At 35.9% G+C, this 27,016-nt stretch overlaps 1 protein-coding gene across 20 annotated transcripts in view; it reads right to left on the bottom strand.

Annotated features, from left to right (window-relative positions):
• Positions 1-1,079: 1,079 nt before the first annotated feature.
• Gk (glycerol kinase) overlaps positions 1,080-27,016 on the bottom strand; it is an 88,967-nt gene continuing 63,030 nt past the window's right edge. For 8 of the 20 annotated variants that reach the window (XM_004850057.4, XM_013074029.3, XM_013074030.3 and 5 more), the window contains 8 exons: positions 23,138-23,216; positions 19,453-19,549; positions 18,651-18,735; positions 17,969-18,089; positions 17,709-17,852; positions 15,583-15,663; positions 5,213-5,299; positions 1,080-2,958 (listed from right to left, as the gene is read on the bottom strand). In XM_004850057.4, coding sequence (XP_004850114.2) covers positions 2,948-2,958; positions 5,213-5,299; positions 15,583-15,663; positions 17,709-17,852; positions 17,969-18,089; positions 18,651-18,735; positions 19,453-19,549; positions 23,138-23,216 — 705 coding nt within the window. In that variant the 3' untranslated portion in view covers positions 1,080-2,947. Of the gene's footprint in view, positions 2,959-5,207; positions 5,300-15,582; positions 15,664-17,708; positions 17,853-17,968; positions 18,090-18,650; positions 18,736-19,452; positions 19,550-23,137; positions 23,217-27,016 lie in introns of those variants that run through there. The other 12 variants (XM_087189900.1, XM_087189898.1, XM_087189906.1 and 9 more) reach the window with 4 other exon arrangements.

Here is a 27,016-nt window from a genome sequence, read left to right on the forward strand (position 1 = left end):
TTAGCACAACTTATACTTAATTATAAGACCAGCCTTAAGATATGTATTTATAAAATATAAACAATATAGCAATCAAAATGTTTTGTCAGTTTTCTGCTAATTGTTTCTTATGTAAACTTACTATAATTGTTAGGCTGCAAGAACAAGGAACCAAGTAAACTTTAATATTTAAATATTGTTAGTTAAAACCAGTTATTAAAATGTTACCATTAAGATAATTTTTGGAGGGGTAGGGGAAAGGAAAGAAGGGAAAGGAAAAAATATGAGATAAGAAATAAATGGAAACAAAGCCTTTGCAAATGGGGGGGAAGGTTGAAGGGAGGGCAGGAGAATGGGGAAAAAAATACGAACCAAGATACATCATGTAAAGGTACAAGATCCCAATGATGAATGTAAATGTATTGTATACCTAAATGTACCAATAAAAGAATTTAAGAGGAAAAAAATTAAAAAAAGATAATTTGTGTACATTTATTTACTATTCGGTAAGCACAATGGAGAAATAGAACCTACCCTATTGTCAGCCATTAGCTTCTGTGTTATGACAAATTTTATCTGGTAGCTTCTCCAAAATAGCTAATTGTATAATGATATAATACAATTATAAATAGTCCAAAGAATTGGCCTTTGGGCACAGCAAAAGAAATATACTAAAAAGAAATCCTTAAGATAGCATTACAGAAATAAAGCAAAGGTACACTATTTATTTTACTGATTAGTTGGATAACAAAAAAAAGAGATGTGGGCTATTGAGTCAAGAGAACAATGGTGTGGTAGACTCCACTAACCCAGAAAAAGAGAGGTACAGAATGAAACCCATAGAAACTCAGCAGTCAGACAGGCCAGACTACTGAAAACAGCAGTTGACCTAGCCAAGGTAATTTCTGGAAATACTGAGACAGGACTGTTTAGTCTGTTCTAATAAAATGATTAAAGACTCCAGAAACTACTTCGTCAGCTGTCGGTGAATCCTTTAGAGTGTGCCTGATGAAGTGCTAGCAACTGAGTTTTGTGTTTGCTGAAACATCTTTGTTAATTTAACTTGATCTAAGTTCTAGACTGTAAATGAGAAATGCGAGTAAGAATGAGGGGTCAATTTATTTTAAGTAAATTTGTCATTGAATATCAATGTGTACAATTTCAAACATTTATAAATCTTGCAATTTGTAGAAAAATTAATGCAATCTTAAAATTATCTGAACAGTGATTTGCACAATTATTTACAATGAAATCAACCTGTCTAGGTAAAAACACAACTACATTAAAAGTAACCCTGCCACAAAGTGATAACTTCACAGTACCTTTCTATAATATTTGTTACTTAAGTGGCAGCTGTATCAATAAAACCAAACAGATTCAATAGTTTAGAAATAGTATAGTCAGAACAGTAAATACAAGCTATCATTAATTCCAAGCAAAATAAAAACTTTTATGTTAACATAAATATTTTCTCATTCAGCACTGATAGAAAATAGGAAGCAATATTTTCTTATTTATTTACTATAAAACAAATTTTAATACGTTAAAACACTGATGTTAACAAGTTAGATTAGGTAAATTCTTATGACATATAATACTAAATAATTTGATAAATTCTTGGTTTCACTCAAAGACATTTCTAATGGTAAATCCTTTTTCAGTTGTAATAGGACATTAAGCAGAATAATTCTCTGATCTCCTACAGAAATTATAATTTCTCATTAACAGTTGATAACATTTAGATTGAAAGACATTCTTGGCTTCATTCCTAAATTTTTTTCTACTCATCTTTTAAACTTTTTTGACATTCCTTCAATTCCTCTAAAGAATGCCATATATGTATAAACTTAATGCCAAAGAAAAGTAATTTTATTTGGACTAGTATTTGTGTTTGAGAACAATATTTACTGGAGTATTTCAGTTTTTCTTCTTTTTAAAGCATATATTCACCTAAGACCATTAAATAAAAAGGGAGAATATAAGAAATATAGTTGAAGTCATAATAAAGTATATTTCCTTTTATTGACATAGAATATATAGTACTTAAATTTTATGTGTTGGCTCTTTAAGAAAAAAGTTCTCCTGGTAAATAATATGCATAACCATTGCCCCAAAATGTATACAGCTGTTTTCCCCAAAATATTTACATACATAGTAGTCTGCTTGAGACCGGGCCTGTTATAAACCTACTGAATACAGTGTGCTCTTAATTTAGAAATGGGCTAAACTCAGTATATAAAATGCACAGGCATGTATGTTATACATACAAAGTAAAAAATACAAACAGGTGATGGAAAAAGAAAAAGAAGGTACCATCCCCGTAAGATCTAGATAAAGGTCATTATAATTAGGGAGACAATGTAAAATGCTTAGAGAATTACAGTTTTGGCAAATATTTTTCAGAAAAATATCCAAGCTATGAGAACACTAAATGGTTGTCTTAATAATTTAGTAGAAGTTTCCATTTAAACATTCAGTGAAGACGTTGTGACCTTGTAGCACATAGAAAAGAAGGCTTTTGGGGACTGGTTAAAAGCAAAAAGTTACTCATTCTTAGCAGATTTGCAATAACCTCTTAATCAGGTATGTGTAGTGCTGACAATCAGATCCTGGCCCATTAGCATTTGAATACATTTGATGGCCAATTTCAATAGATAGGATCTGAATCTTTCCTAGACCTTAGAGGAAATGGGGCAGGATGTTACCACAATGGAGGGTGTCAGCCCCAAAGGTGGCCAGCCCAATCTTAAGTGTCAAAGTTAAAAAACACACCAAATGTTTCTGTAGCATTCTTTCTGCTGCATTTTCTTTATTTCAAGCCACAGATCTACTGAGAGGATCATGCACCAAGTGGCTTATACATAAAATCAGAGTCTATGAATAGTGTAATCACTTTAAGAGACAGAATCGCTGGATTCTCTCTTTATGGATAAAGGTTGCATCTTGGGAATCCATGAGTTGGTATTATTTATGGGATACCTAAAATGGGGGACACAAACCATTTAAGTCAATAAGACATACATATAATTCAGGAGTTAAAGCAATGAAGACTATTCAATTATTTATTGAGCTGCAAAGTTCATGCAATTTCTAAACAATACTTCCCAGGTAAAATGCAACAAATTTAACTGGGCCAGTTCTAAAGTTAGCAAATATTACCACTGTTGCTGTTTACCAAGGCAAACAATTCCCACTCTTCTTGAATCTCAGCATGTTACCAAAGAAAGAACCTAAAGAGTGACCATATGCATTTAGAAACCTAATCATGTGTATACTTAATGTGTCCTTTAGCTTAGAGAGATACTATATGCCTAATTTTTCATACAGACCATCCCTTTTCTTGTTGTCATGGTATCCAAAAAAAAAAAACCCATTGACAACAATAAAATCAATGAAAACTTTCAGCTGCAATATGTTTTCTTTCCTTTTCCAGATCATCACGATGCAGCCCCCAAAGCACCCAGGATAATGAAAAGTGATAGAATATTTTCTGAAACAATCCATACATTTCTTTATAAATTTAAATTACAGTTCTCATGGGAACATTTATAGTCTTCCACCAAACATTCTTGAGAATTAGAAAGGGAAGAGACATCTGCTAATTTCATATAGATTTATGTACTGAAGCCCTTAGCAAATTAGTGCCAATACTAAAATAAGGTATTGTTAGAACAGAAGCAGATGATTTGGAAAAAAATTATCCTGAGTATATTTCGATATGAAAAATATAAAACAGTAATATAATCTAGTTTTAAATTCTCATGCAAGTAACTCAAAGTTTCTCATTAATTAAAAGATAATGTTCTGCTAATGTAGTTTTCAATTCGTATTTATATATAGCACTATACTGGTGATAACAAGCTGCATAAATGCTTGTTAGATTTCTACAATCAGATATTCTCTCCACATTAATAAAGTTTAAATTCTACATCTGAACCCAGATGTGGTGGGCATGCCAGCACTCAGGAGAGGCTGAGGTGGGAGGATTCCCATGAGTTCAAGGCCAGCCTAGGCTATGTAGTGAGTTCAAGGCCGGCTGGAACTACATAGCGAGACCCTGTCTCAAAAAAACATATATGCATACATATATACAAAAATAAATACATTTATTTTACATCTTAAACCCAGGTCATCATCTTATTCATTAAGAGAGATAATTTAACTGTTTCTCTAAATCATGAGGATTTTAAAGAGTATTTCATTTTCATGGAAACATGAAGAAACACGTAATTTTCACTGTAGGTAGTAATTTGAAGAAAAATTGAACTATCATCAGAAGCAGCTTCCAAAATGGCTATTATATTTAAATTAGCACAGTTTATGCATGTTATATGAGCCATTTTACTTTTATAAGAATCTAGTATCTGGTAGAAGTAAATGAGCAAAATATTTAAGTGACAATTTAAAAATATATATATGGGCCGGGGATGTAGCTCAGTGGCACCGCACCTGCCTGGCAAGTGGAAGGTCCTGAGTTTGATCCCTGGTACTACAAAAAATATATATAATAATAATAAAAGTAAATAAATAAAAATACATATAATGTATAATGTATGTATATAACCCAGGGCCTTGTGCATGCTAAACAAGCGCTCTACCACTGAGTTACATTTCCAATCTTTTTTATTTTGAGACAAGGTTTCACTAAGTTGCCTAGGCTTGTCTCAAACTGGCGATCCTCTTATCTCAGTCTCCTAAGTGGCAGGCATTATAGGTATGTGCCACTGTGCCCAGCTACAAAACATATTCTTTTAACTAAAATGACCATAAATCTTCCTCAGTTTTAAAGTTTTATAGGAACCCTGGGAACATGCTTTGGTCAAAACTTTTGCCAGAATTGAAACTTAACAAACTTGCTTAGCAAATTTTCAGAAACTCAAAAAAACAATTTATTTCCATTTGAAAACCAAGTTAATGTCAAATTATATTTTAACTTTCATCAGTCACTCTGACAATCATTTAAACATTAACATTTGTACTTTTTGCTTTTGCTTATTGCTTCAGCTGATAGAATATATAGCTCCTCAAAGAAATCAGTTACTAAACATAAAAATGTTGAAGCAAAGTCAGTCTTTAATTCTGCTTCAAAAATAACTGATATAACTAATTAAACATTTAATTGATTTTCTAGGGTCTTAAATATAGAAAGGAAAAATACTGAAAACTTTTTGAGTTATACATAAATACATTAAAGCTAACTAACAAAAATTATCTAATTTAAAGAGTAACTAACCTGAGATGTACCTTGCTCCGATTAACATTACCATGCTACTCACTACAAAAAAGCCCAAAGGCAGACTACAGAAGATACTAGGGTCACCTGTGGTCATCCAAGTAGAAGGGAATTCCAGTCAAGCAAACCAAAAGAGAGACACATAATTACAATATTTATGTTAAGAATCACATGATAGCAAAACAAAATAAGTTATAAAAATAGCATATTCATAAAAGGTAGCAAAGAGTTATTTCAAATCAAAAATATAATCAATATCAAAGGCTTATGACAGTTAAGAAACAATACAGACAACATGCCATAAGTAGCCAAGAACACAGTTGGTACAGACCAACATTAGCCTTCTACAGGTAAAGCAGAAGGCAGCCTATGAAGAACTTTTTGGGAGGCTGTTGACTTGGGCTTTCTAGATGCTTTCCCTCAAAGATATGAAATGAACAATCCAATTCACTCAAAACTCAAATTATGAGTCCTTTGGATGTCAGGGAAGAGTTACATTATTCTACTGGAAAATGAATTTAAATCCTCATTTCTGCTAAAACATTTGTTTGCTCTAATTTTCTAAATAGAATTTGGTGTGTAAAGCAATGTACCTGGTAATTAGTAACAATGTAACTGCAAAACTATATTAACCAAGTTATATGACAACATGATTATTTTGACATTTTCTAACTTGAATTCTCTTGGAATCCCCCCCACTTTTTTTTTTTGGTACCGGGGATCGAACTCGGGTCTTTGCACTTGCGCAGCAGGCAGTGAAACCACTGAGCTAAATCCCTGGCCCCGGAAACCCTTCTTTTAAAGGCTGTTCCTTACATATACCCTTCTATTAAACTAAAAAATGATATACCTAGAATATTTAATACTTGCTTTTTGGTGGTGGTGATGGTGTGCGTGTGTTGAAGATTGAACCTAAGGCATCTGAGCTGTACCTCCAGCCCTCAGAATACTTAAGTCTTTAAAAAAGAAGTCCATTTAAAATAATATATACAGGAGTTAAGAAAATACAATCATTAGACAAAGACTTCATTGAAATACAGCTAAAGATTCTGTGTCATATTTTGTAATATAGTAAAGTGATGGTAGTCATTTCCCTGCTTTTAGAGGGAGATTTTTTTCTCATTCATCACGAATTTCTTTTCCTTACAAAGCAGATTTTCATTAAAGGGGGACATAGCTGGGTGTGGTGGCAAATGCCTGTAATCCCAGCACTTGGGAGGCTGAGGTAGGAGGATTACCACAAGTTTGAGGTCAGCCTGGGGTACATAGTAAGTTCAGGGCCTGCCTTTTGACCCTGTCTCAAAAAACAAACACTCCCCCCCCAAAAAAGTAAAAAAAAAACAAAAAAGGACATAAGCTATTTTCCTTATTTTGTCACTGATCATGTTATTTTTTTCAAATAAAAAAACAAGGGTTCTTTTATTTCCATTATTTGTGGAAACCATATTTTAGTAAAGATGAATATATATTCTGGTTCTCTTAGAGCAAGCAGTCAGCTGTTGTGAAGTTATAGTAACTGATATTTCTGATGTCCCGACCACAGTGGATTCTGGTTTATGAAGAAGATCAGAAGATTGTCTGTATTCACCAGTTCCTATGGCTTTAGGTGGCATCTATTTAATGAAGCCATTTCTCTTTTGGTGGCAAATACACACAGATATATGTGAGATCTATCTGTCTATCTATCGTATGTATGTGCATATAATGCATGCCTATATATGTATGACATACTTGCTATCTGATAGTTGTATAATGCATTTAAACCAATTTAACCTGTTGTTTTGCTGAGTTTTGAGTCCAAAGCCTAAACATCATTTATGATAAGCTTCTTCTAAAAAATAACAACCCTCCAATCACTTCTGCACATTTAAAACACATACTAAATGTATGTTTTTTGTGAGAAACTGAAAGTGTAAATAAGGATCAAAATGTATAATAGATAATGTGAAATAGGAAGAAACGGTCCAAAGGGGAAGGGGAATTGGGAGGGGTAGAGGAAAGGAAAGAAGAGAAAGAAATAAATGAGAAACGGAAAAATGGAAACAAAGTCTTTGTAAATAGGGAAAGGTGGAGGGGTTGAAGGGAGGGCAGGGGAATGGGGAAAAAAATAAGAACCAAGATATAACATGTAAGGGTACAAATTCCCAATGATGAATGTCATCATACTGTATACCTAAAATGTACCAATAAACTTAATGAATAAAAATTTTTTTATAATGCATTCATATATAGTCATAAACAAAAATATGGTTGTTTCAATACTGCCAAATTGCTTTGGAAATTAAGCAAGTATAATACTATTCTCATAAATTAAGCAACCTAAAAATAGGATATCAGGTAGCAATTCTAATCTTTTCAAGTTTATTGAAATAGGGGTCTACGTGTATTGCTATTATCAATGTACCTTATTATATTATAGAGTTAGATAGCTTATGTTGCTTAAAGGAATACAATTGGTAATTTATTACATATTATTCTGAGATTGTTATACAACTAAGATCCCGCAAAATATTATCATTAGTGTTTTTATAAATCTAGTAAATAATTTTATACTTTGTCTTAAAGCCTCTGCAGTCTAAACGAAACAAAGACAGAATTTTTAAAACTCTAAAACTTTCAAAATATCAAATTAATTTTAGCATCAACACTGATGGTAGAAACTAAATGTAATTTTTTTTCTTTTACAAACTTTTCCTAGGCATTTTAATGTCATTGACAGTAAAGTACATAAAGCGAAAATGATCCATTGGTTTTGTGGGAATTTTGCAACTAAAAGTTTATCTTCAACTGCTAGTAAAGAGAAATATGTGTAAGTGTATAAGGTATGGGGGGGAGGCAGGATTGTGACATTAACAAAATTCATTTAATCGAAGAAATCATATAACTCAATTTCTCCTCAATCATTACTTCAGGACAACCAGAAAGGAAGTCAGGGAGTGTATCTGTTACATCTCACACAGCAACTAAAGTGTGGTCAACAAAAATACTTATGATTGGGGCCGGGGATTTAGCTCAGTGGTTCCGGCGCCTGCCTCGCAAGTGAGTTTCATCCCCGGTACCAAAAAAACAAACTTATGATTGGGAAGTTTAATTGTAAAGGGTTCAACCCTGCAGGAGGACACGGAGCTCAACTTGGGACTTGGAGCCAGAAACGAGACTCATTGACTTATAACTGAACACTGCTGCCCACGTTGTCTATTGTGAGAGCACAGACATACCCTGAAGGAGGATCTTCATTTTTATCTTTTATTTGTTATTTTCAAAATTACCACTATTTTTTTGCTTATTTTTAATTTTTTTCTTCTTTTTCTACTCTTGTAAAATTTTTATTTTTTTCTCTTTTCTTTTTCTATTTTCTCTTTCTCTCTTCCTCACTCCCTTGCTGTCCCACATTGTTCTTCATCTCCCTTTGTGTTCCTGTTCTGGCCCTGATTAGTATTTCTTCTTCATTTTTCTTTTCTTCTCTTTCCTTCCCTCACCTGCGCCCTCTAGCCTTACAGCTAACCTTCCCCTATCCTTCTACCTACCTATTCCTCCCTCCCCAATTCCTTCTAACTCCCCATCCCGAAGGGTAAAGTTGCTATATTGAAGAATTTCTTCATAAACATATGTTGGGTTGGTCCTTGATCTTGATTTAATTCACACAGTTAAAGGTGATTAATAACTACCACAAACCATCATTTTCTAAGAGGTACTTGATGCCAATGTGTTGCTGACTATATCACTTGGGCTAAGGTGTTGAGATTGATCTAATCAGTTCTCCTTCCTGGAATAATGAAAATGAGATAGCCTCAGAGCCATTAGAGACTCAAAACCTAAAGACCAGCTATATCTGGAAGACACCTCTGAGAAGCAATCATTCCATAAGGTTTTTCTAAATACATCAACAAAGATACAATAAGCAACTTCAAATTATCAACCCCCCCCCCAAAAAAGTATCAACCCAGGAACTAAACCAAGGACAGTACCAAAAACAAAAATGAGGAGACATTTAAGCAAGGCACAAACTCAGACTTCCACCCCACCAGAGGCAAATTCTAGGGAAAACGAGGTGGAAAAGTCTGATAATCAACCATCTGGACACCCTGAACTGATAGCACAGGAAGTAACAAAACAGATGAATGAGGCTCTAGAAAAATTCAAAGCAGAAATAATCTCAGAGATAATTACAGAGATGGTAAGCAGAATGAAAGACAGGATAAGAGGCTCTAGAACAGAAACAGATGAAAAAATAGATGAGCTCAGAAACATGCTGGAAGCCATGAATGCCTAACATAAGAAAGAAATGGAAACCATGATCGCCCAACATAAGACAGAAATGGAATAGATGAAACAGATTCAAACAGATATTCAGGAGATTAAAAACTCCACTGAAAGCATGCACAGCAGATTAAGGGAACCTGAAGATAGAATATCAGATATAGAAGAGAGGACTGCAGTTATGGACCATGAAAACAGAGATTTCTTAAAAATAGTAAGGGACCATGAGAAATCTATCCAGCAGCTGCTAGATGATGCAAAGAAGAATAACATAAGACTGATAGGAGTAAATGAAAAAGCAGGAGAAAGAAAAAGCAGGAGAAAGTACAAATGACATAAAAAAAACTGTTCACAGAATAGTAGAAAACTTCCCAGACAGAAGTGGAGAACTGGACATACAGATAAGTGAGGCACATAGAACTCCAACTAGCCATGATCCAAAAAAACAAAAACTATACCTAGACATATAATAGTCAAGATCCCAGAAACTCAACGGAAGAACAAAATCCTACAGGGAGTTAGAGAAAAGAAACAAATCACCTACAAAGGAAAGCCCATCAGAATCATGGCAGATTTTTCAACACAAACCCTCAAATCAAGGAGAGCCTGGAGTCAAGTGTCTCAAGCCCTAAACGAAAATAAATTCCAACCTAGACTGTTGTATCCTGCAAATTTATCTTTCAAAATCGATGGGGAAACTAGATACTTCCAAGACAAAGAACACCTGAGAAATTTCATGAACACCAAACCAGTACTCCAATCAGTTCTAAACAATAGCTAGAAAAAGGCAATGAAGGTCACAACTCCATGAGGCTCAACAGAGTGAAGCCACCATGCAAGGTAAGAAACTAAAGGGAAAGGGGGAAAAAAACAAGAAATAAAAGAGCCAACAACAGTAAAACATCATGACAAGGATGAGTCAATAACTCTTAATTATAACTATCAATGTTAATGGCCTCAATTCACCAATCAAAAGAAATAGACTGACAGAATGGATTAAGAAGCAAAATCCAACAATATGCTGTATACAAAAAACATAACCTAACTCAAAAAGAAATACACAGACTGAAAGTAAAAGTATGGAAAACAGTTCTCCATGCCATAGGAACCCAGAAAAAAGCAGGGGTAGCAATCTTATTTGCAGACAAAGTAGATTTCAAACCAAAAGTAATTAACAGAGACATAGATGGTCACTACATCCTTGTGAAGGGAACAATCCAAGAGGAAGAGATGACAATCCTAAATATATATGCACCAAATATGAATGTCCCCAACTATACAAAACAAATATTAATGGACATGAAAACCAAATAAGCACTAATAGTTGTAGTGGGGGAACTCAATAACCCACTATCACAAATACACAGATCATCTAGACAAAAAATTAACAACAAAATTCTAGAACTGAACCAAGCTATTGAACAAATGGACTTAATAGATGTTGGCAGAGTGTTCCACACCAGAAAATCAGAATACACATTCTTTTCGGCTACACACAGGTCATGCTCCAAAATAGAACACATGCTAGCTCATGGGACATGTCTAAATAAATGTAAAAGAACTGAAGTTATTCCCTGTATATTATCAGACCATAGTGCAATGAAATTGGAGATCAGTAACATTAGAAACTGCAAAACTCCTACAAACACATGGAAATTAAATAACACCCTCCTGAACAACCAATGGGTCAAAGAGGAAATTAAAGAAGAAATTAGACAGTTTCTACAAGTAAATGATAATGCCAGTACAACATACAGGAATCTATGGGACACAATGAAAGCAGTTCTACGCGGGAAATTCATAGCAGTGAATATTAGGAAAACAGAGACAGCTCAAATTAAAAACCTAATGCAGAACCTCAGCTCCTAGAAAAAGGGCATAACAAACCGAAAGCTCATACAAGAGAGGAAATTATAAAGATCAGAGCAGAAATCAATGCAATGGAAACTAAGAGAATGATACAAAAAAAATCAATGAATCAAAGAGTTGGTTTTCTGAAAGAATAAATAAAATCGATAAACCTTTAGCCAACCTTATGAAAAAAAGGAAACAAAAGGTAGAAATCCATGCAATTAACAATGAAAAAGGTGAAGGCACACCAGACGCAGCAAAAATCCAGATCATCATCAATACCTACTTTGAGAACTTGTACTCCAATAAAATGGAAAACGCAGAAGAAATGGACAGATTCCTAGATACATATGAATTGCCAAAGTTAAATGAAGAAGATATAGAAATCCTAAATACCCTAATTACAATGAGTGAAATTGAAAATGTAATAAAAAATGTGCCAACAAAGAAAAGCCCAGGTCCTGATGGCTTCACTGCTGAATTCTACAAGACATTTACAGAAGAACTAATGCCATTACTCTTTAAACTCATCAAGGAAATTGAAAGGGAAGCAAGGCTTCCAAACTCATTCCTGGAGGCAAGTATTACTTTGATTCCCAAACCAGGGAAAGACCCAACACAAAAAGAGAACTACAGGCCAATCTCCCTAATGAACATAGATGCAAAAATCGTCAACAAGATACTGGCAAACAATACAGAGGGTCATCAAGATGAACATACACCCTGACCAAGTTGGATTTATCCCAGGGATGCAAGGATGGTTCCACATATATAAATCAATAAATGTAATGCCCTATATTAACAGAGTCATGGACAAAAACCATAAGATCATCTCAGTAGATGCAGAAAAGGCATTCGACAAAATCCAATACCCATTCATGATAAAAACCCTACAGAAAATTGGAATAGAAGGTCTTTATCTCAACCTGATGAAGGCTATCTATGAAAGACCAACAGCCAACATCATACTAAATGGTCAAAAACTGAAAACTTTCATGCTAAAATCAGGAACAACACAAGGATGCCCCCTATCACCACTCCTGTTCAATATTGTTCTGGAAACATTAGCCACAGCAATTAGAAAAGAGAAAGAAATAAAAGGAATAAAGATAGGAAAGGAAGAAGTCAAACTGTCATTATTTGCTGATGATATGATACTTTACATAGAAGACCCAAAAAACTCCATCAAAAGACTTCTAGACTTAATCGACAGATTCAGTAGAGTAGCTGGATATAAGCTCAACACTCAAAAAACAATAGCCTTCTTATACACAAATACCAGACTCACTGAGAGAGAAATTAGGGAAACAATTCCTTTCATAATAGCATCCAAAAAATGAAATATCTAGGAGTCAATCTAACAAAGGAAACAAAAGACCTCTACACTGAAAACTACAGCACTCTGAAAAAGGAAATCAAGGAAGATATAAGAAAATGGAAAGACATCCCTTGTTCCTGGGTAGGAAGAACCAATATAGTGAAAATAGCCATAATTCCAAAACTGCTATATAGATTTAATGCAATGCCGATTGAAATTCCAACAATATACTTCACAGAACTAGAGAAAACAATCCAAAAATTCATTTGGAACCAGAAGAGACCTAGAATAGCAACAGCTATTCTAGGCAACAGAGACCTGGCTGGGGGTATCACAATCCCCAACTTGAAACTATACTATAAAGCTACTGTGATAAAAACAGCATGGTGCAGGCAAAGAAACAGACCCGAGGATCAGTGGAATAGATTAGAAGATGCAGAAACAACTCCAGGCACACTCAGCCACCTCATCTTTGACAAAGAAGCCAACCACCCTCACTGCAGGAAAGATAGCCTATTTAATAAATGGTGTTGGAAGAACTGGATTTCAACCTGCCAAAGATTAAAATTAGACCCATATCTATCACCATGCATAAACTAAGATCAAAGTGGATTAAAGATCTAAATATTAAAACAGAAACACTAAACTTGCTGGAAGATAAGTTAGGTAGAATTCTTGAAGACATTGGCATAGGAAAAGACTTCAAGAGCAAAACCTCAGTAGCACAGGAACTAGCACAAAGAATCAACAACTGGGATCTCATCTCATTAAAAAGCTTCTTCACTGCAAGAGAAACCACCAACAGAGCTAAGAGACAACCTACAATGTGGGAAAAAATTTTTAGCAGGTACATCTTAGACAAGGGACTATCTAGAATATATAAAGATCTGAAAAAAAATCAGACTCCCCCAAAATTCAAAGACCCAATTCAAAAATGGGCATCTGAAATGAACAGACATTTCTCAGACAAAGAAGTAGAAACAGCAAATAAATGTATGAAAAAATGTTCAACATCACTGGTCATTTGAGAGACACAGATGAAAACATCACTGAGATTCCACCTCACCCCAGAAAGAATGGCTGCTATCAAGAAATCATCCAATAACAAATGCTGGCGGGTGTGTGGGGAGAAAGGAACCCTTCTCCATTGTTGGTGGGAGTGCAGACTGGTGCAACCACTGTGGAAATCAGTATGGAGATCCCTCAAAGAACTAGGGCTAGAGGTCCCATTGACCCACCTATTCCCCTGCTGGGTATCTTCCCCAAAGAATTAAAAGAATCATACTACAGCGATATATGTGCACCCATGTTTATAGCAGCACATTTTGTAATAGCTAAATCTTGGGAACAGCCCAAGTGACCATCAACTGGAAACTGGATAAAGAAGATGGTTTTTTTTTAATAAAATGGAGTACTACTCAGCCATGAAGAATTAGAAACTAGAGACATTTATAGCTAAATGGATGCACATTCAGGTGATACTCTTAAGTGAAATAAATAGGACACACATGTGTAAATACCGAATAGTTTCTTTAGTGTGAGAAACTGTAAGTATAATTAAGGATTAAAATGATTAAAATGAATAATTGATAATTTGAAATAGGAAGAAAAGGTCCAAAGGGGCAGGGGTGGCGGAGGGGAAGGGGAAAGGAAAGAAGGACAAGAAAAATTATGAGAAAAGAAAAAATATGGAAAAGAAGTCTATGTAAATGGGGAAGGGTGGAGGGGGTGAAGGGCACACAGGTAATGGGGAAAAAATAAGAACCAAGATACATCATGTACAGGTACAAGCATCCAATGATAAATGTAAACGTATTGTATACCTAAAATGTACCAATAAAAGAATTTAAGAAAAAAAAAACTGTAAAGGGTCTCAAAATTGCAGTCTTAGCAAGAAAGACATGGCTACCACCTTAGAAATGGAAGCTGAATCTCAGAATTAGAAGGATAGTATGTTTATTTAGGTGAAAAAGCCAAAGTTTCTTTTTCTTTTTTTTTTGGTACCAGAGATCAAACTTGGGACCTTGCGCTTGTGAGGCAGGCAGTGGCACCCCTGAGCTAAACACCTGGCCCAAGCTAAAGTTTTCAGTAGGAACATTCAGGACTAAAAATGTAGATCACAGTGAGCTGTGGTAGTGTATTGTTCTGGAAGCTTCTCTTAAAAGCCACATATACATTAAAAGTGGTTCTATAATCTGAAGTTGGAAGGCAGGTAATATTTGATTTGTAAATTTTTCTACTAAAGTATAATGCTTCAATATATTACTGGCCATTGTTCAAGTCATTATACTCCAACTCTTGCATTTAGAAAAGTGTTATGATATCAATAGCAGTTTAAGGCTGTTTAAATTTAGAAGGCTTAATGAAACTGAATACTTTCCTGCCTAAGTGATTTGAAAAATAAAATAGTTATCTATTCTCTGCCAAAAGTGTTTCTCAATCTATTATAATACTTCTAATTAAGTATGTTTAGTACATTTCTTCCTCTGGGGCTCCAAAGGAATTCTTACTATCTACATTATCTTAGTGCCGAGAATCAGCTTATGAAATAGCAGACTGTATTGTCAAATTAATATAGCTTTCAATTAGTCCAAGTCATGAGGATAGCCTCCCAAAAAGGTAAGACAGAGAGAAGAAAGAAATCTCCAGTTGAATTTTTTTTAATTAAGAAGAAACTAGAAATAATTTTACTTTTAGAAAATCTAGTTCCAGGAATAAATAAGGAAAGGCATGCAGGATAGGGTGAAAGTATCTATATTAACGTGATAATTTCCATTTTATGTTTGGAGCTTTACAATGTTCTCAAAATGTTATAAACTTTGGGCATATGATAATGCATTTCTTCAGAGCAGTCTAGATAAGTGTAAATGGTCAGATACTTAAATAAACTATTTAGCATACTAAGAAAAAGTGGCAATAATAAATAATAAAAAGATTTTACCACTTTCAGAAGACTGAGTTGTAACCCAACCCATTGATTTCATCACAGCTTTCTTCCATGTAGAATAACGAATTTCACTTTCTAGAATTTGAAGGCAGGAAAAATCCACATATGAAAGGTAGTTTGCAACGATGTTCTAGGTATCACACTATGATCAGTCAGCATTCTTCATAAAGTGTTACACACCATTAAACTAAAGTGAGGCTTTACCTTAACTCTTATGTGGGAGCACAGGGTTACTGGTGACAGGCAGTGACTGGGAGAGCCACTTGCTTGCAAACTAGAGGACAGTGTGATAGGAAATTCAGCATGGGACTGTAGAAGGTAGGAGATTGGGACACAGACTACCTGCTGCCCCCAACCAAGTGGAGAATTGCTTTACAAAGGGGAATCCCATTTGATCCGTTTTCCCTTTTTAAGAGTGTGCAGGGGATTCTGACATGAGGAGAGGGGAAAACTAGAATTGCTTTTGGTCCAGTCAAAGGATTTAGCAAATATGTTAATTTCACACAAGATTCAAACTGAGACCCCCTGACATTTTAATGAGTTTCTTCAAGGTGAAAATCCACAACAGGAAGACTAAATAAAATGAGCACTGAGGCTGTATTCATAAGGGTCCTGAACAAGGTCTGGGGTTAGACATCTCTAAATCCTTCTATCCTTCCTCAAGGAAGTGATCCTCAAGGATCACTCACTTCCGAAAGTTTTCCTGTTCCATTTCTAGCCCCTGCTCACTTTCCCCACAGCACTTCCCAAACACCTCAGGGTGTCAGGAACCACAATGAAATTTTATGGTCTGGTCTACCTCCCCCCCCCCCCATATACCAGTCTCTGGAAGGGAAAGGACTTAGTCTTATTCATCTGTGTATCCCCAATATCAATAACAAATCCTGGCCTCCAGCTGGCTCTAAACAACAGTTAGCTGGAACAATGACCTATCTATATTTAGCTGCTGAGTGAGGTGGGAGGCAGAGAAAGGAGGACAGAGGGCACAATTGCTCCACTCCAGGCGAAAGCCTTAAACAATGGCAAAGATGGTCCTCCTCCTAAGTAATAATCCTACACCCTTCGCAGAAAACTTCCTTGCTTTACGAACAGGACAAGCATTTAGAGGTTACACACCTGATCTACAAATCATTTGCTTACATATTAAAAAGTGGCTTTGTTTTTCAGAAGAAAATTTTTTTACTTTATCCAGGATTCCAAAAATTTTAAAATTCAGACAGAATATCAGATTTTGAAACAAATTTCTCCATCATGGTGTATGATATACTAATGACAGAATCATTAATATTATAATTCCTTTTTTTATATGTGGAAAAGAATGAATAAAATTAAACACTGGTGGTCTTCTAAAAAAATACATTTGAAAACTTATTTCCCAATAGCTCAAAATCCACTTCAATGCTCTTTTATGCAAAGGTTTCTAAAAAGTTATAAAACCAAATTCAATAGGTAAAGCTTTATTTTCCTACTCACATTTATTTTAAGAGCTGCATCATTATATTTTAATAAAGATGCTAATAAGAGCTTCTGGATTAGCTTAGTTTCTTAGGTCAGTGAGTGAATCAGATATTTAATGCTTATTTACTTAAAATGTTACTGCCCTTGTCAGGCTAGTTCTTCTGTGTTTAAAAATTACCAGTGTCAGGCTAAAACCAGGCCATCAGCACCAAAGGTGATTGGGTATAGACATTAGGGGTAGGTGACTAATATATCTCCCTTCTCACTTTACTACTACTCTACCAAGCTATAACTGACAATGTGGCAGTGTTATTCTCCTATACAGTATAGAAGTGAATGGTTTAAAATGAGGTTTAAAATGGTTTAAAATTAATTCTCTCGCTCAAACTTATTCAGCATAGCCCAATATGCTTAGCAGCTGAATCTGAAACAATACCTTCTGCTATTTTACTTTGGCTTTTTTGTTGTTGTTTTGGGGTTTTTTTGGTACCGGGGATCAAACTCGGGACCTTGCGCTATCGAGGCAGGCAGTGGAACCACTGAGCTAAATCCCCAGCCCTTTTACTTTGTTTTTAACTTACAAATCAACAGAAAGGCCAACTCCCTCACACTAAGGTCATTGCCACAGTTATACCATTCAAAGTTTCATTATTTAAATGTACCCTCAGCATTGATCTGAGGTTCAAACCGTTCCATTGTGACCGCTGACAAATCCTCAGGCTCAAGGCTCCAAACGCCAACTCCTTCCGCAGCCCCTGCTGCCATGGCGGCACCCAGTGCAGTGGTTTCTGGCATGGAGGGCTTCACTGAGGGGAAAGAGTTCCATCAGCAACGCTCCAGTTCCCTCTGCCTAAAAAACCAGTTCTTCCAAAAGAAACACTACTCCCAGAGTTAAATGAAGGAATGAAGAAGGCTTACTAACCCACTGGAATATACAGAATGTCTGCTTGTAGCTGCATCAGAATTTTATTGCTGGTCATTCCTCCATCTACTTGCAAATGACTGAGAGGAATTCCACAGTCCCGATTCATGGCATCCAAAATCTAAAATAAATTGATGCAATTAACATACTGAAACTACTTCACAGTAGCATCTCTAAAAATGGCAATCCTCAACTCAGAAACCCTAAAGAGCTCCCCAGTGCCTACAGAATAAAACTCTTATTCTGATCTTCCAAGCCCTCCATCATCTAGTTACAGTCAATGTTTACTCTCATTACAACTCTGCACTCACCCTAAATTTCAGCAAGCCAAACAACTGTTTTGCACCCTAGTTTCCTGCCTTCATGCTTACATTTGTGCTGTTTCTTTTGCCTAATGTACTTGGCCTTCCCAGTGCCTGGCAGTTAACTGGTACTTAGAAGGTGATGATAGCTGTAACGAGGTGGAGTATATGTGTGCTTATGTTTAATGTTTACATAGGCTTCATTTTTTACTAGGAATATTTTTAGTATTTAATAAATTTCAGGCTCTAATACATGATTTACAAGTGATAAAAGTGAATTAAGTCGCCTGCCTGGCAAGCTCAAGGTCTTGAGTTCTATCCCCAGTACTGCAAAAAAAAAAAGTGAATTAAGTGCAAGAAAACAGGCACATATACATTACCTCTCGAGTTTGGAAACAAACAGCTTCTAAAGCAGCAAAAGCAATATGGCATTTATTGGTGAATTGAGTAAGTCCACAGATTATCCTAAAAATATGCATAAAATTTTCAAATTAGAGTAGTATAAATGAGCCACCGATCTGAAATGTCCTGATGATGGAATGGGTGAATCTGGTAGAAATGTACAGGGAAAGAAAATTGGACATAATTGTCAAGGAACTGGAAAATCCTTATAGTCCTTATTCCTGCATCCACATATGGCAAAAGTCATGATTCATCTGGATAGATGATGGTAATGTAAAACCAAACCAGTGTTATTCATTTAGATAAAATCCCTTTGCTATACTGTACAACTTGCAGATGATTTTAAAACAAATGGCAATGACATTAACACAGGTACGGATATGGTGGGTACTACTGTCTGCTGATTTATAACTTCTTAGCGCTTAAAGACTGAAATTAGAGTAACCAAACAGAAAAGGCTTGCTCGCTATTTTAAAACAATTTAAAAATAGGAAACTATTAATTATTAACTTAGTAAATAAATCAAGACCTCCCAAAATAGACTGTGTTATCAATACCTATCCTCTTTATGTTTTAATTGCTACACAATAGTTGTACTTATTTATGGAATACAGTGTGGTATTCTGATGCAATGTATACAATGTCTGATGATCAAATCAGGGTATTTAGCATATTCCTTTTCAACATTTATTATTTCTTTGTTTTGGAACATTTAAAACCCTATCTTCTAGCTATTTTGACCCATACAATGTATAATAGTTAGCTACAGTTAATACTCACCCTCGGGCACTAGGTTCCCAATAAGGTGCATATAACCCTGAAAATGCTGGGACAAAGTAGCAGCCATAAGAAGTACCAACTTCTTTAGCAAGTTTCTCTAATATTAAAAAAAAGAAAAACAAAATTCACACTGATATCCTACTTTGTTAAATAAACATAACTATTTTCAAAATTAGTACAGGGCTTTTGGTTTCCAATTCAGTAGTATGACAGAATGTTCCTAATTAAAGTAGCGTGCTAGGAGTAACAAAAAACGTTTCCCCTACATTGAACATCCCCACTAAAATATAACCCAACTTGAGAAATCAAGGGACTGGATTCATTTCCTTAAGGTGTTTTAGCTCATTTCCATTATTTTTAAGGTTGTTGACGAGAAGATGAAGAAACAGCCTCTCATGCATGCCTAATCAAAAGTGCATTTCTGACTGTGTTACCTTCAGGCAAAGTTACACAAGAGTATGAAAGAGTGAGTAGGTGAGTTCAAGTCAATTATCCATAGACTGAATACAGCCATGTTAATACTTAAAATACAGGTACCAGACTTTTAATGCTCATTGTAATCTAGAAGTTAAAACTCCATCTCATCTGATAAATGTAACTAAACTACTTTACCTGCATATTTGGGCAATCTCTGGTGTTCAATTTTATAGTTGGGTGATTTTTATGCCCTACCTTATGTCTATTATTAACCACCACTAAGTATGTCAATTCATTGTTTAATAAATATTCACTCATTATATATATATATATATATATATAATTCCTTCCAGGTGTCCAAGTCTTCTAGGACATTGTTTATAGTAATGATCTTTTTTGACTCAGGTATCCGCCTTTCTCTTGCACTCCAGCTACTTGTGATAAGAGGTACATGTCGAGCCAGTATGAGAAAACCAGTCAAATAATAGTTTTCTTAAAAACTTATGTGATGTATGTTATATGTGTCACCACACTTGGATGTTCAGTCACCAAACAGTTGAAACAATGCCACACACTAAAATTAGAGGCTAGACATTATGAACTCCTAAGGTGCATTTATAGGCCAATATGTATGTTCTCTTTAGATGGCATCCTACTAAAGGATAACAAATATGAGTTTTCTTTATGTCATTTAATGTCTTCTGATCAGATGGAGGTGTTCGACTGAAAGACTATACTGTACTAAGATGGACATGTAAGTGTTACAAAGACAATGTCATCATGATTGTCTTGCTACAATACTATGTATAGCTCTTGATCTTTAATAATATATAACTCTTGTTTGTTAACATTCTACAGGAATTCAACTACTAAAACCATGGTTGGTAAAAAATAACAGCCCTCTAACTGTGCTTTATACTTCAAAAGTGCTTGATGTCGTAACTATTATAATAGTTCAGCTCACTGCTCCTACTGAAATACTCATGTCACTGATCTTTTCTTCTGGGTGCTGAACAACTAAAGCTTGGAGACCAAAACTAAAAAGATAACTGGGCTAAGAGAACAGCCAATATTTTGGCCCTGGTCCCTCAAGGTCAACAAAGAATCCAGGACATGAGGGAACCTTTTCTACAGGATCCTACATCTTTGGTAAGTCACTCAACCTCCTGAGCAGGGAGATTGCTGGGCACCAGAGGACAAATGTACTGTGTGCCAAAGGAGAGTCACCAAGAGGGAAAAATCTCCCATGTTTTCACTAAAAGCAACATGGTCAAGCAAGACTGTGACCATCCTGACGGTTGACACTGACAGAGGAGCTGAGAAGCTCTATGCATGGTTCCAAAGTAAAGCCTGAGGAGACTTAACCGACCTTGATAGATAGCAAGAGGCTCATACTGATTGACACAGGTCTCACTTTAACTTGGTCTTAAACACCCAACAGAAAAGAATAACCAAAAGAGGTATAAAATAATGCCATAATAATAAAGTTAGATATAAAAAGGGGCTCCAGTCACTGACCCCTTCTGACAGTTTCCAGCTACACCAGTAGCTGACCACAATTATGGATTATTAAAAAAAACTATGGTAAAATCTATAAGAGCTCAGCTAGAGTTTTAAATTTCTTAAGTGAGATTTGTTCTTCAAATTGTCTCTTCTTAAAGTATCAGACTTATAGATAACCTTTATCAAAAAAATCTAAGAGCCAGCAGTTACAATCACTATTTCAATTTCTAAGGGTGACTTTCTCCCCAATCTGCCCTTTCATTCTAGTGTGCTCATGCTTAGATTATACATGCTCTGATTTCTTAAAAGTTTTGTTTATTCTTGCCTAGAGGCTGCCAAACTCCAAACAGTCATACAAATAAAACCAATGACAAATGTGCTAGACTTCTTTTACCAGGATCTACCAGACCAACCTTATAAACAGCTCATAACTGCTAAACTATACAATACGACTTCTATGTTGGATTCTGAAGTCCCCTGGACCTTCTCCTTACCCTCTTTGTGGGAGGCTATTACTAGTTCCTCCCAGTGGGAACATTTGTTGGCTATATTCATAGCAATCCTGCTGACCTTATAATCTGGCTCATATATTCTTTTTTTAAATTAATTAAAAACATTAGAACAAGCTTTTTTTTTGGTACCAGAGATCGAACTTGGGACCTTGTGCTTTCAAGGCAGACGTCAGAACCACTGAGCTAAATCCCTGGCCCCTGGCCCATATATTCTTAACTGTTTCTTTGGCTTTGTCTCCTCCAGACTTAAAGCTATACGGCTACGAAGATGACAGTGCCTGGAGCCTATCGAAGGCCTTTAGATAGACCCTCCGTAGAGTTAACTCTCACTGCTTATCATAACTACGACCCTCTTCAGCCAGAATGGTCTTCTCCCTTTGCCCCCTCACACCAGTTAGGGGTACTTCTTCAGAGGTGGGAATATTGCAGATAGGTAACTTAATTAGATATCTTGTAGGCAGTTAAGACAGGGCCAGCCCACAAGGAGCCAACGTGCAGGACAGTGAAGACACATTCACTGAAGACTAAAATTGTAAAAGAAGAGAAACTGCCACACCCACGTAGGATGAATAGCAATGATTGCTATTCTAAATAGGTATCAATCAGCTGGATGCGGGGCCAAGGTCTTAAACCAGCCTCTCCAGGAAATAACCGCGACCCCCACCCTCACTGGAAATCCTTGTATGCTTGCTATGTGACTTGCTCCCCCATTTGACCCCCATTTAATCAATATTACCTGGGTGACTGTACTAGTAATCTTATTGGTTGGTCATGGTTTTGTCCCACCTCATGCCCACCTTGTAAATTTCCATTGGGTCTTATAGTTTTGTCCCACTTCGTACCCGCCTCCCCACATGGCTTTGCTGTATAAAACATCCTTGAAACGTGGAGTGGGCTGGCAACCTACTTTCCGGTCACCCTTCTGTCTGTCTTAGGCAGAAGCTTTCTTTCTCCCAATAAATTTTTCCTACTGTTACAAAAAAAGAATCTTCACAAAGTAGTCTTTTTGGTATACGTCAAACTTAAAATAGGGGCTTACATAATTTATGGATCACATTTGCAGTGAACCACAAGGATTTATGGATTGCAAAGGTAAATATTAAAATTTTTCACTCTTCAGATTTTCTGGCCCTTTGTTAAAACATACTCACCTTGGCCGAGGATTTAGCTCAGTGGTTTTGCCGCCTGCTGCGCAAGTGCAAGGACCCGAGTTCAATCCCTGGTACCCGCCTCCCCAAAAACACCATACTCACCTATTTCCTCTGAGGTCTTAATAATTCCAAGATTGTCTCTTAGCCAGCGAATAACAGCACCAGCTATAGCTACAGAACCCTAAGGGGGGAAAAAAAAGAAATCAACTTTGGAACTCCCATAAAAATAATAAACTAGGTCTTCTAATATAAACAGTTTTATCTAGGTCACTAACGGACATTTTTCATGGGATAGAAAAAATAGTGAGTCCTCCAGCCCATCCTTGCACGTTTCTATAGGCAGGCATCAATCTTTTGAGCAGTTTGGTTGTTCTACAATTTTTTTATCTGTTGCTAAGCTACCAAGGTATATGATCATCTAGAATACATTTGCATCTTATCCACAAAATTACTGGGAGAAGCCACATTAGAATTTTCTTCTGGTCGGTTTTTTATGTCTAATAGCATAGAAAAATCAAGCAAAAAAATTATCAGAGGCTAGCTCCTAAGAAATTATTCTTTACAACCAATCACCAAAGGTTGGAGGGGGCTATAGTTATAAGCATGAAAACATGCAATTCAGAGTCAAAAGAACTGGATTTGAATCCCAGTTCTAGCCCTTAATTGCTCTGAGATCTTAAGGAAATTACACAGGCTTTTTGTTGTTGTTATTTATTTTCTTGAGACAGGGTCTTGCTATGTAATCCAGGCAAGGATTGAACTTGCTGTGTAGCCTGGGCTGATCTAGAACTTGTGATCCTTCTGCCTTGACTTCTCAAGTGCTGGGACTACAGGCATGAGTCATGTCTGGCTACTTGGGCTTTTCTGAGCTCCATTTCTTTACCTATAAAATGATGGTGACTATAACAATACTACCTAAACAAACTACCATGAGGCTCAATATGAAAATACATATGAAGTTTATTGCTGAATGTAAATATATTATTTTTTTAAGTGTTAGAAAGTGTCAACCAAATTCCATCAACTGGTGAATGGGTAAAAACGTGGCATATCCACCCAGTGGAATATTATTTGGCCCTGAGAAGGAATGAAGTACTGGTGCATGCTACAACATGGATAAGCCTTGGCAACATTACACAAAGTGAAAGAAGCTGAGCACAAAATACCACATACAGTACTGTATGATTCCATTTTTATGAAATGTCTCAAACAGACAAATCCACAGAGACAGAAAGTAGACGAGAGGTTGCTTAGATCTGGGGGGAGACAGTTTTGGGGTTTCTCTTTGGGTTGATGAAAATATTCTAAATTGGTGGTGATGACTGTAAAAATTGCCGAAAGTAAAAACCTTTGACGTGTGTACATTAAAGGGTAAATGTTGTGGTATGTAAGTTATAACTCAATAAAGCAATTATACAAATCCTGAGGGCTGATATAAATAGCAGCACAGATCACTAGGAATTCTAATTTTTGTGCTCTGATTTTAATCATACAGATAATTAATGTAAATCACTTGCACCGAGTCACCCCAAAGCAAGTATCTGGCGATAGTAAATGTAGAAACCAGTCACCAGCTTAACTGCATTACAAATGGTCATACCAGGCCGGGGATTTAGCTCAGAGGTGCCAAGCCCGCCTTGTAAGCACAAGGTCCTGAGTTTGATCCCCGGCACTGGGGGAAAAAAAAGGTCATCCCTTCTTGTTGTCAGATGTTAGCATATAAACAAATTAGGGAGTGAATATAGTGACACATTCCATCATTCATAGCCTCTACGAAAAGTCACTATATATTACTGCAAAGCTGCAGAATGCCACCATCATTTTCTTTCTTTTTTTTTTTTTTTTTAGTACCGGGGATTGAACTTGGGTCCTTGCGCATGCGAAGCAGGCGGCGGAACCACTGAGCTAAATCCCTGGCCCACCATAATTTTCTTTACACATGACATTTTTACTGTAAAAATTATTTGAGTAGCAGATTTCACATAATTTTGCAGACGTAGAAGGGACTGGGCTGGGAATGTAGCACAGTGGCAGAGCACTTGCTTCGCTGCTGGAGGCTTTTGGTTCTACTCCCTCACCGGAAAAGGGGGATGCTGAGGGACAGATAAAATAAATAGGGACTCAAATTCTCCTCCCCTCCTCCCAGAAATTCTTAATATACATTCTAACTTTGATATGTTTACATATTTAGGTACTTAGTGGGACCATTCAGGAGAACTAAGCAAAACTTTCATTTAGAGACACTTGACTTTACTCTCAAATTTCCTTTGAAGCAGACATGTAAGAGACAGTAGCTGTCAAATACTAGTAAATGTGAAAGAGTTTCTAGATTGGTGCTGTCCAATAAAAATATAATGTGAACCACATGGAATTTAAATTTTGCCTCCTCTAAAAAATAAAACAGGTAAGATTACAACATATTTTATTTAACTTAATATATTAAATTTGTATTTCAAAATATAATCAATATTAAGGCTTTTGAGATGGTTTCTGTACTATGTCTTTGAAATCTGGTATATATTCTACCCTTCTAGCATATTTCCATGCAGACTAGCTACATTTCTGGTGCTCAAGAGCCACATGTAGCTAGTGGCCGCCATACTGAGCAGAACAGTTCAAGACCTAATTGGTAAAATAAATGTCTCTTCCCCTTACAGTCGCAAAATACACTGTGCCTAAATGGCGTCTAACTAAGAAATGCTTGCATTTTCAATTATTTTCAACGAGTAAAGTTAATCTATGAATTTTTAAAAAGCTACTGGGCTAGAAGTCTAGTCCAGCCTGGTTTTGTGTCTATCAGGCATCACGACCTTATATCATGGGAAACCAAGTGCTGATGTGCCTAATTTCCATTGGAAATGGTAGGATGCTAAATGCTTAGACAATTTTTTAAAAGAGGAAGCAATATGGTTTTAGCAAAAGGAAAACCAAAATTTTGATTACAACTTGACAACCTGGAGACATTATTTTGATTAAATTGAAAAAATATAAACACACTGCCAAGGTTTCAGAAGCAAAGGATTTTTAAATTTGGTCATCAGCGGATACAAGTGTTTTGTTGTCCCTGAAGAAATAGATTCAATATAAGAAAATAAAAGGTGGATAAAAACACTTATCTAAAAGAAGCATATAATTTTGGTACAAGGATATAATAACTGTATGGTTTAGCCTTTAGAAATTAGTAAAAATGCGAGAAACTTCACAATTCACAAAAGATACATGGTCTTCAGAATTTAGAGGTGGAAGATAAAATGGAAGATAGTACGATGCTTAGAAGCTGGACCAGAAGAGTACAGAACAGAAACCTAAAATGGTTTAAGAGGTGACTGTGTACTTGTTATCAAGTTATCCCAAATTACATCCTAAATATAAAGATCCAGTATTTCTGTGCAGCACCTACAAATATGAATCTTCCCTCCTTCCAAGTCTTGGCTCTCTGGAAATGTGCATGCAACCCTAATAGTTATGCTCTAAGGAAGACACAATGGAAGGGAGAGGGTAAGAGGAAGGATAAAAGAAATGGCAATAGGACAAGAGGAATAAATTATTTAAAAACTAGACATGGAGCCTGGCAAGTGAAAGGCTACGAAATAGGCTATGGGAAGACTGGACTAAAACTAACCAAGTCGAGCTGATGTAATTGTCATAGCAGGTAAATGCACTCTTCCTCCAAAGCTCCTGACACGAATGCCACTGCCACAAACGACAGTAAACATGCAAGAGAATATTTCAGGGTGCAGTGGAATTGCATCGTACAAGGCAGTTGGGATTAACACTGGTGAGTGTAGAGGAAATTATGTAAAATTAAGATTATTCTTAAATTACTTAAAACCATCCACTAAGCACAGTAAACATAGTTTTGTGTATACTACAGTACTGTGTAGATCTATATGTATAATTTATACTGTACTTAATTTATTTATAATAGATTTCAAATACAAAGTCTAACTTCATGGCATTTTTAATGTCAGAGAAAAGGGG

Source organism: Heterocephalus glaber, unplaced genomic scaffold (assembly GCF_053883595.1).
Source record: "Heterocephalus glaber isolate CG9 unplaced genomic scaffold, H.glaber_assembly_v1.0 deba00001547, whole genome shotgun sequence".
In the NCBI taxonomy this organism is placed as follows: Eukaryota; Metazoa; Chordata; class Mammalia; order Rodentia; family Bathyergidae; genus Heterocephalus; species Heterocephalus glaber.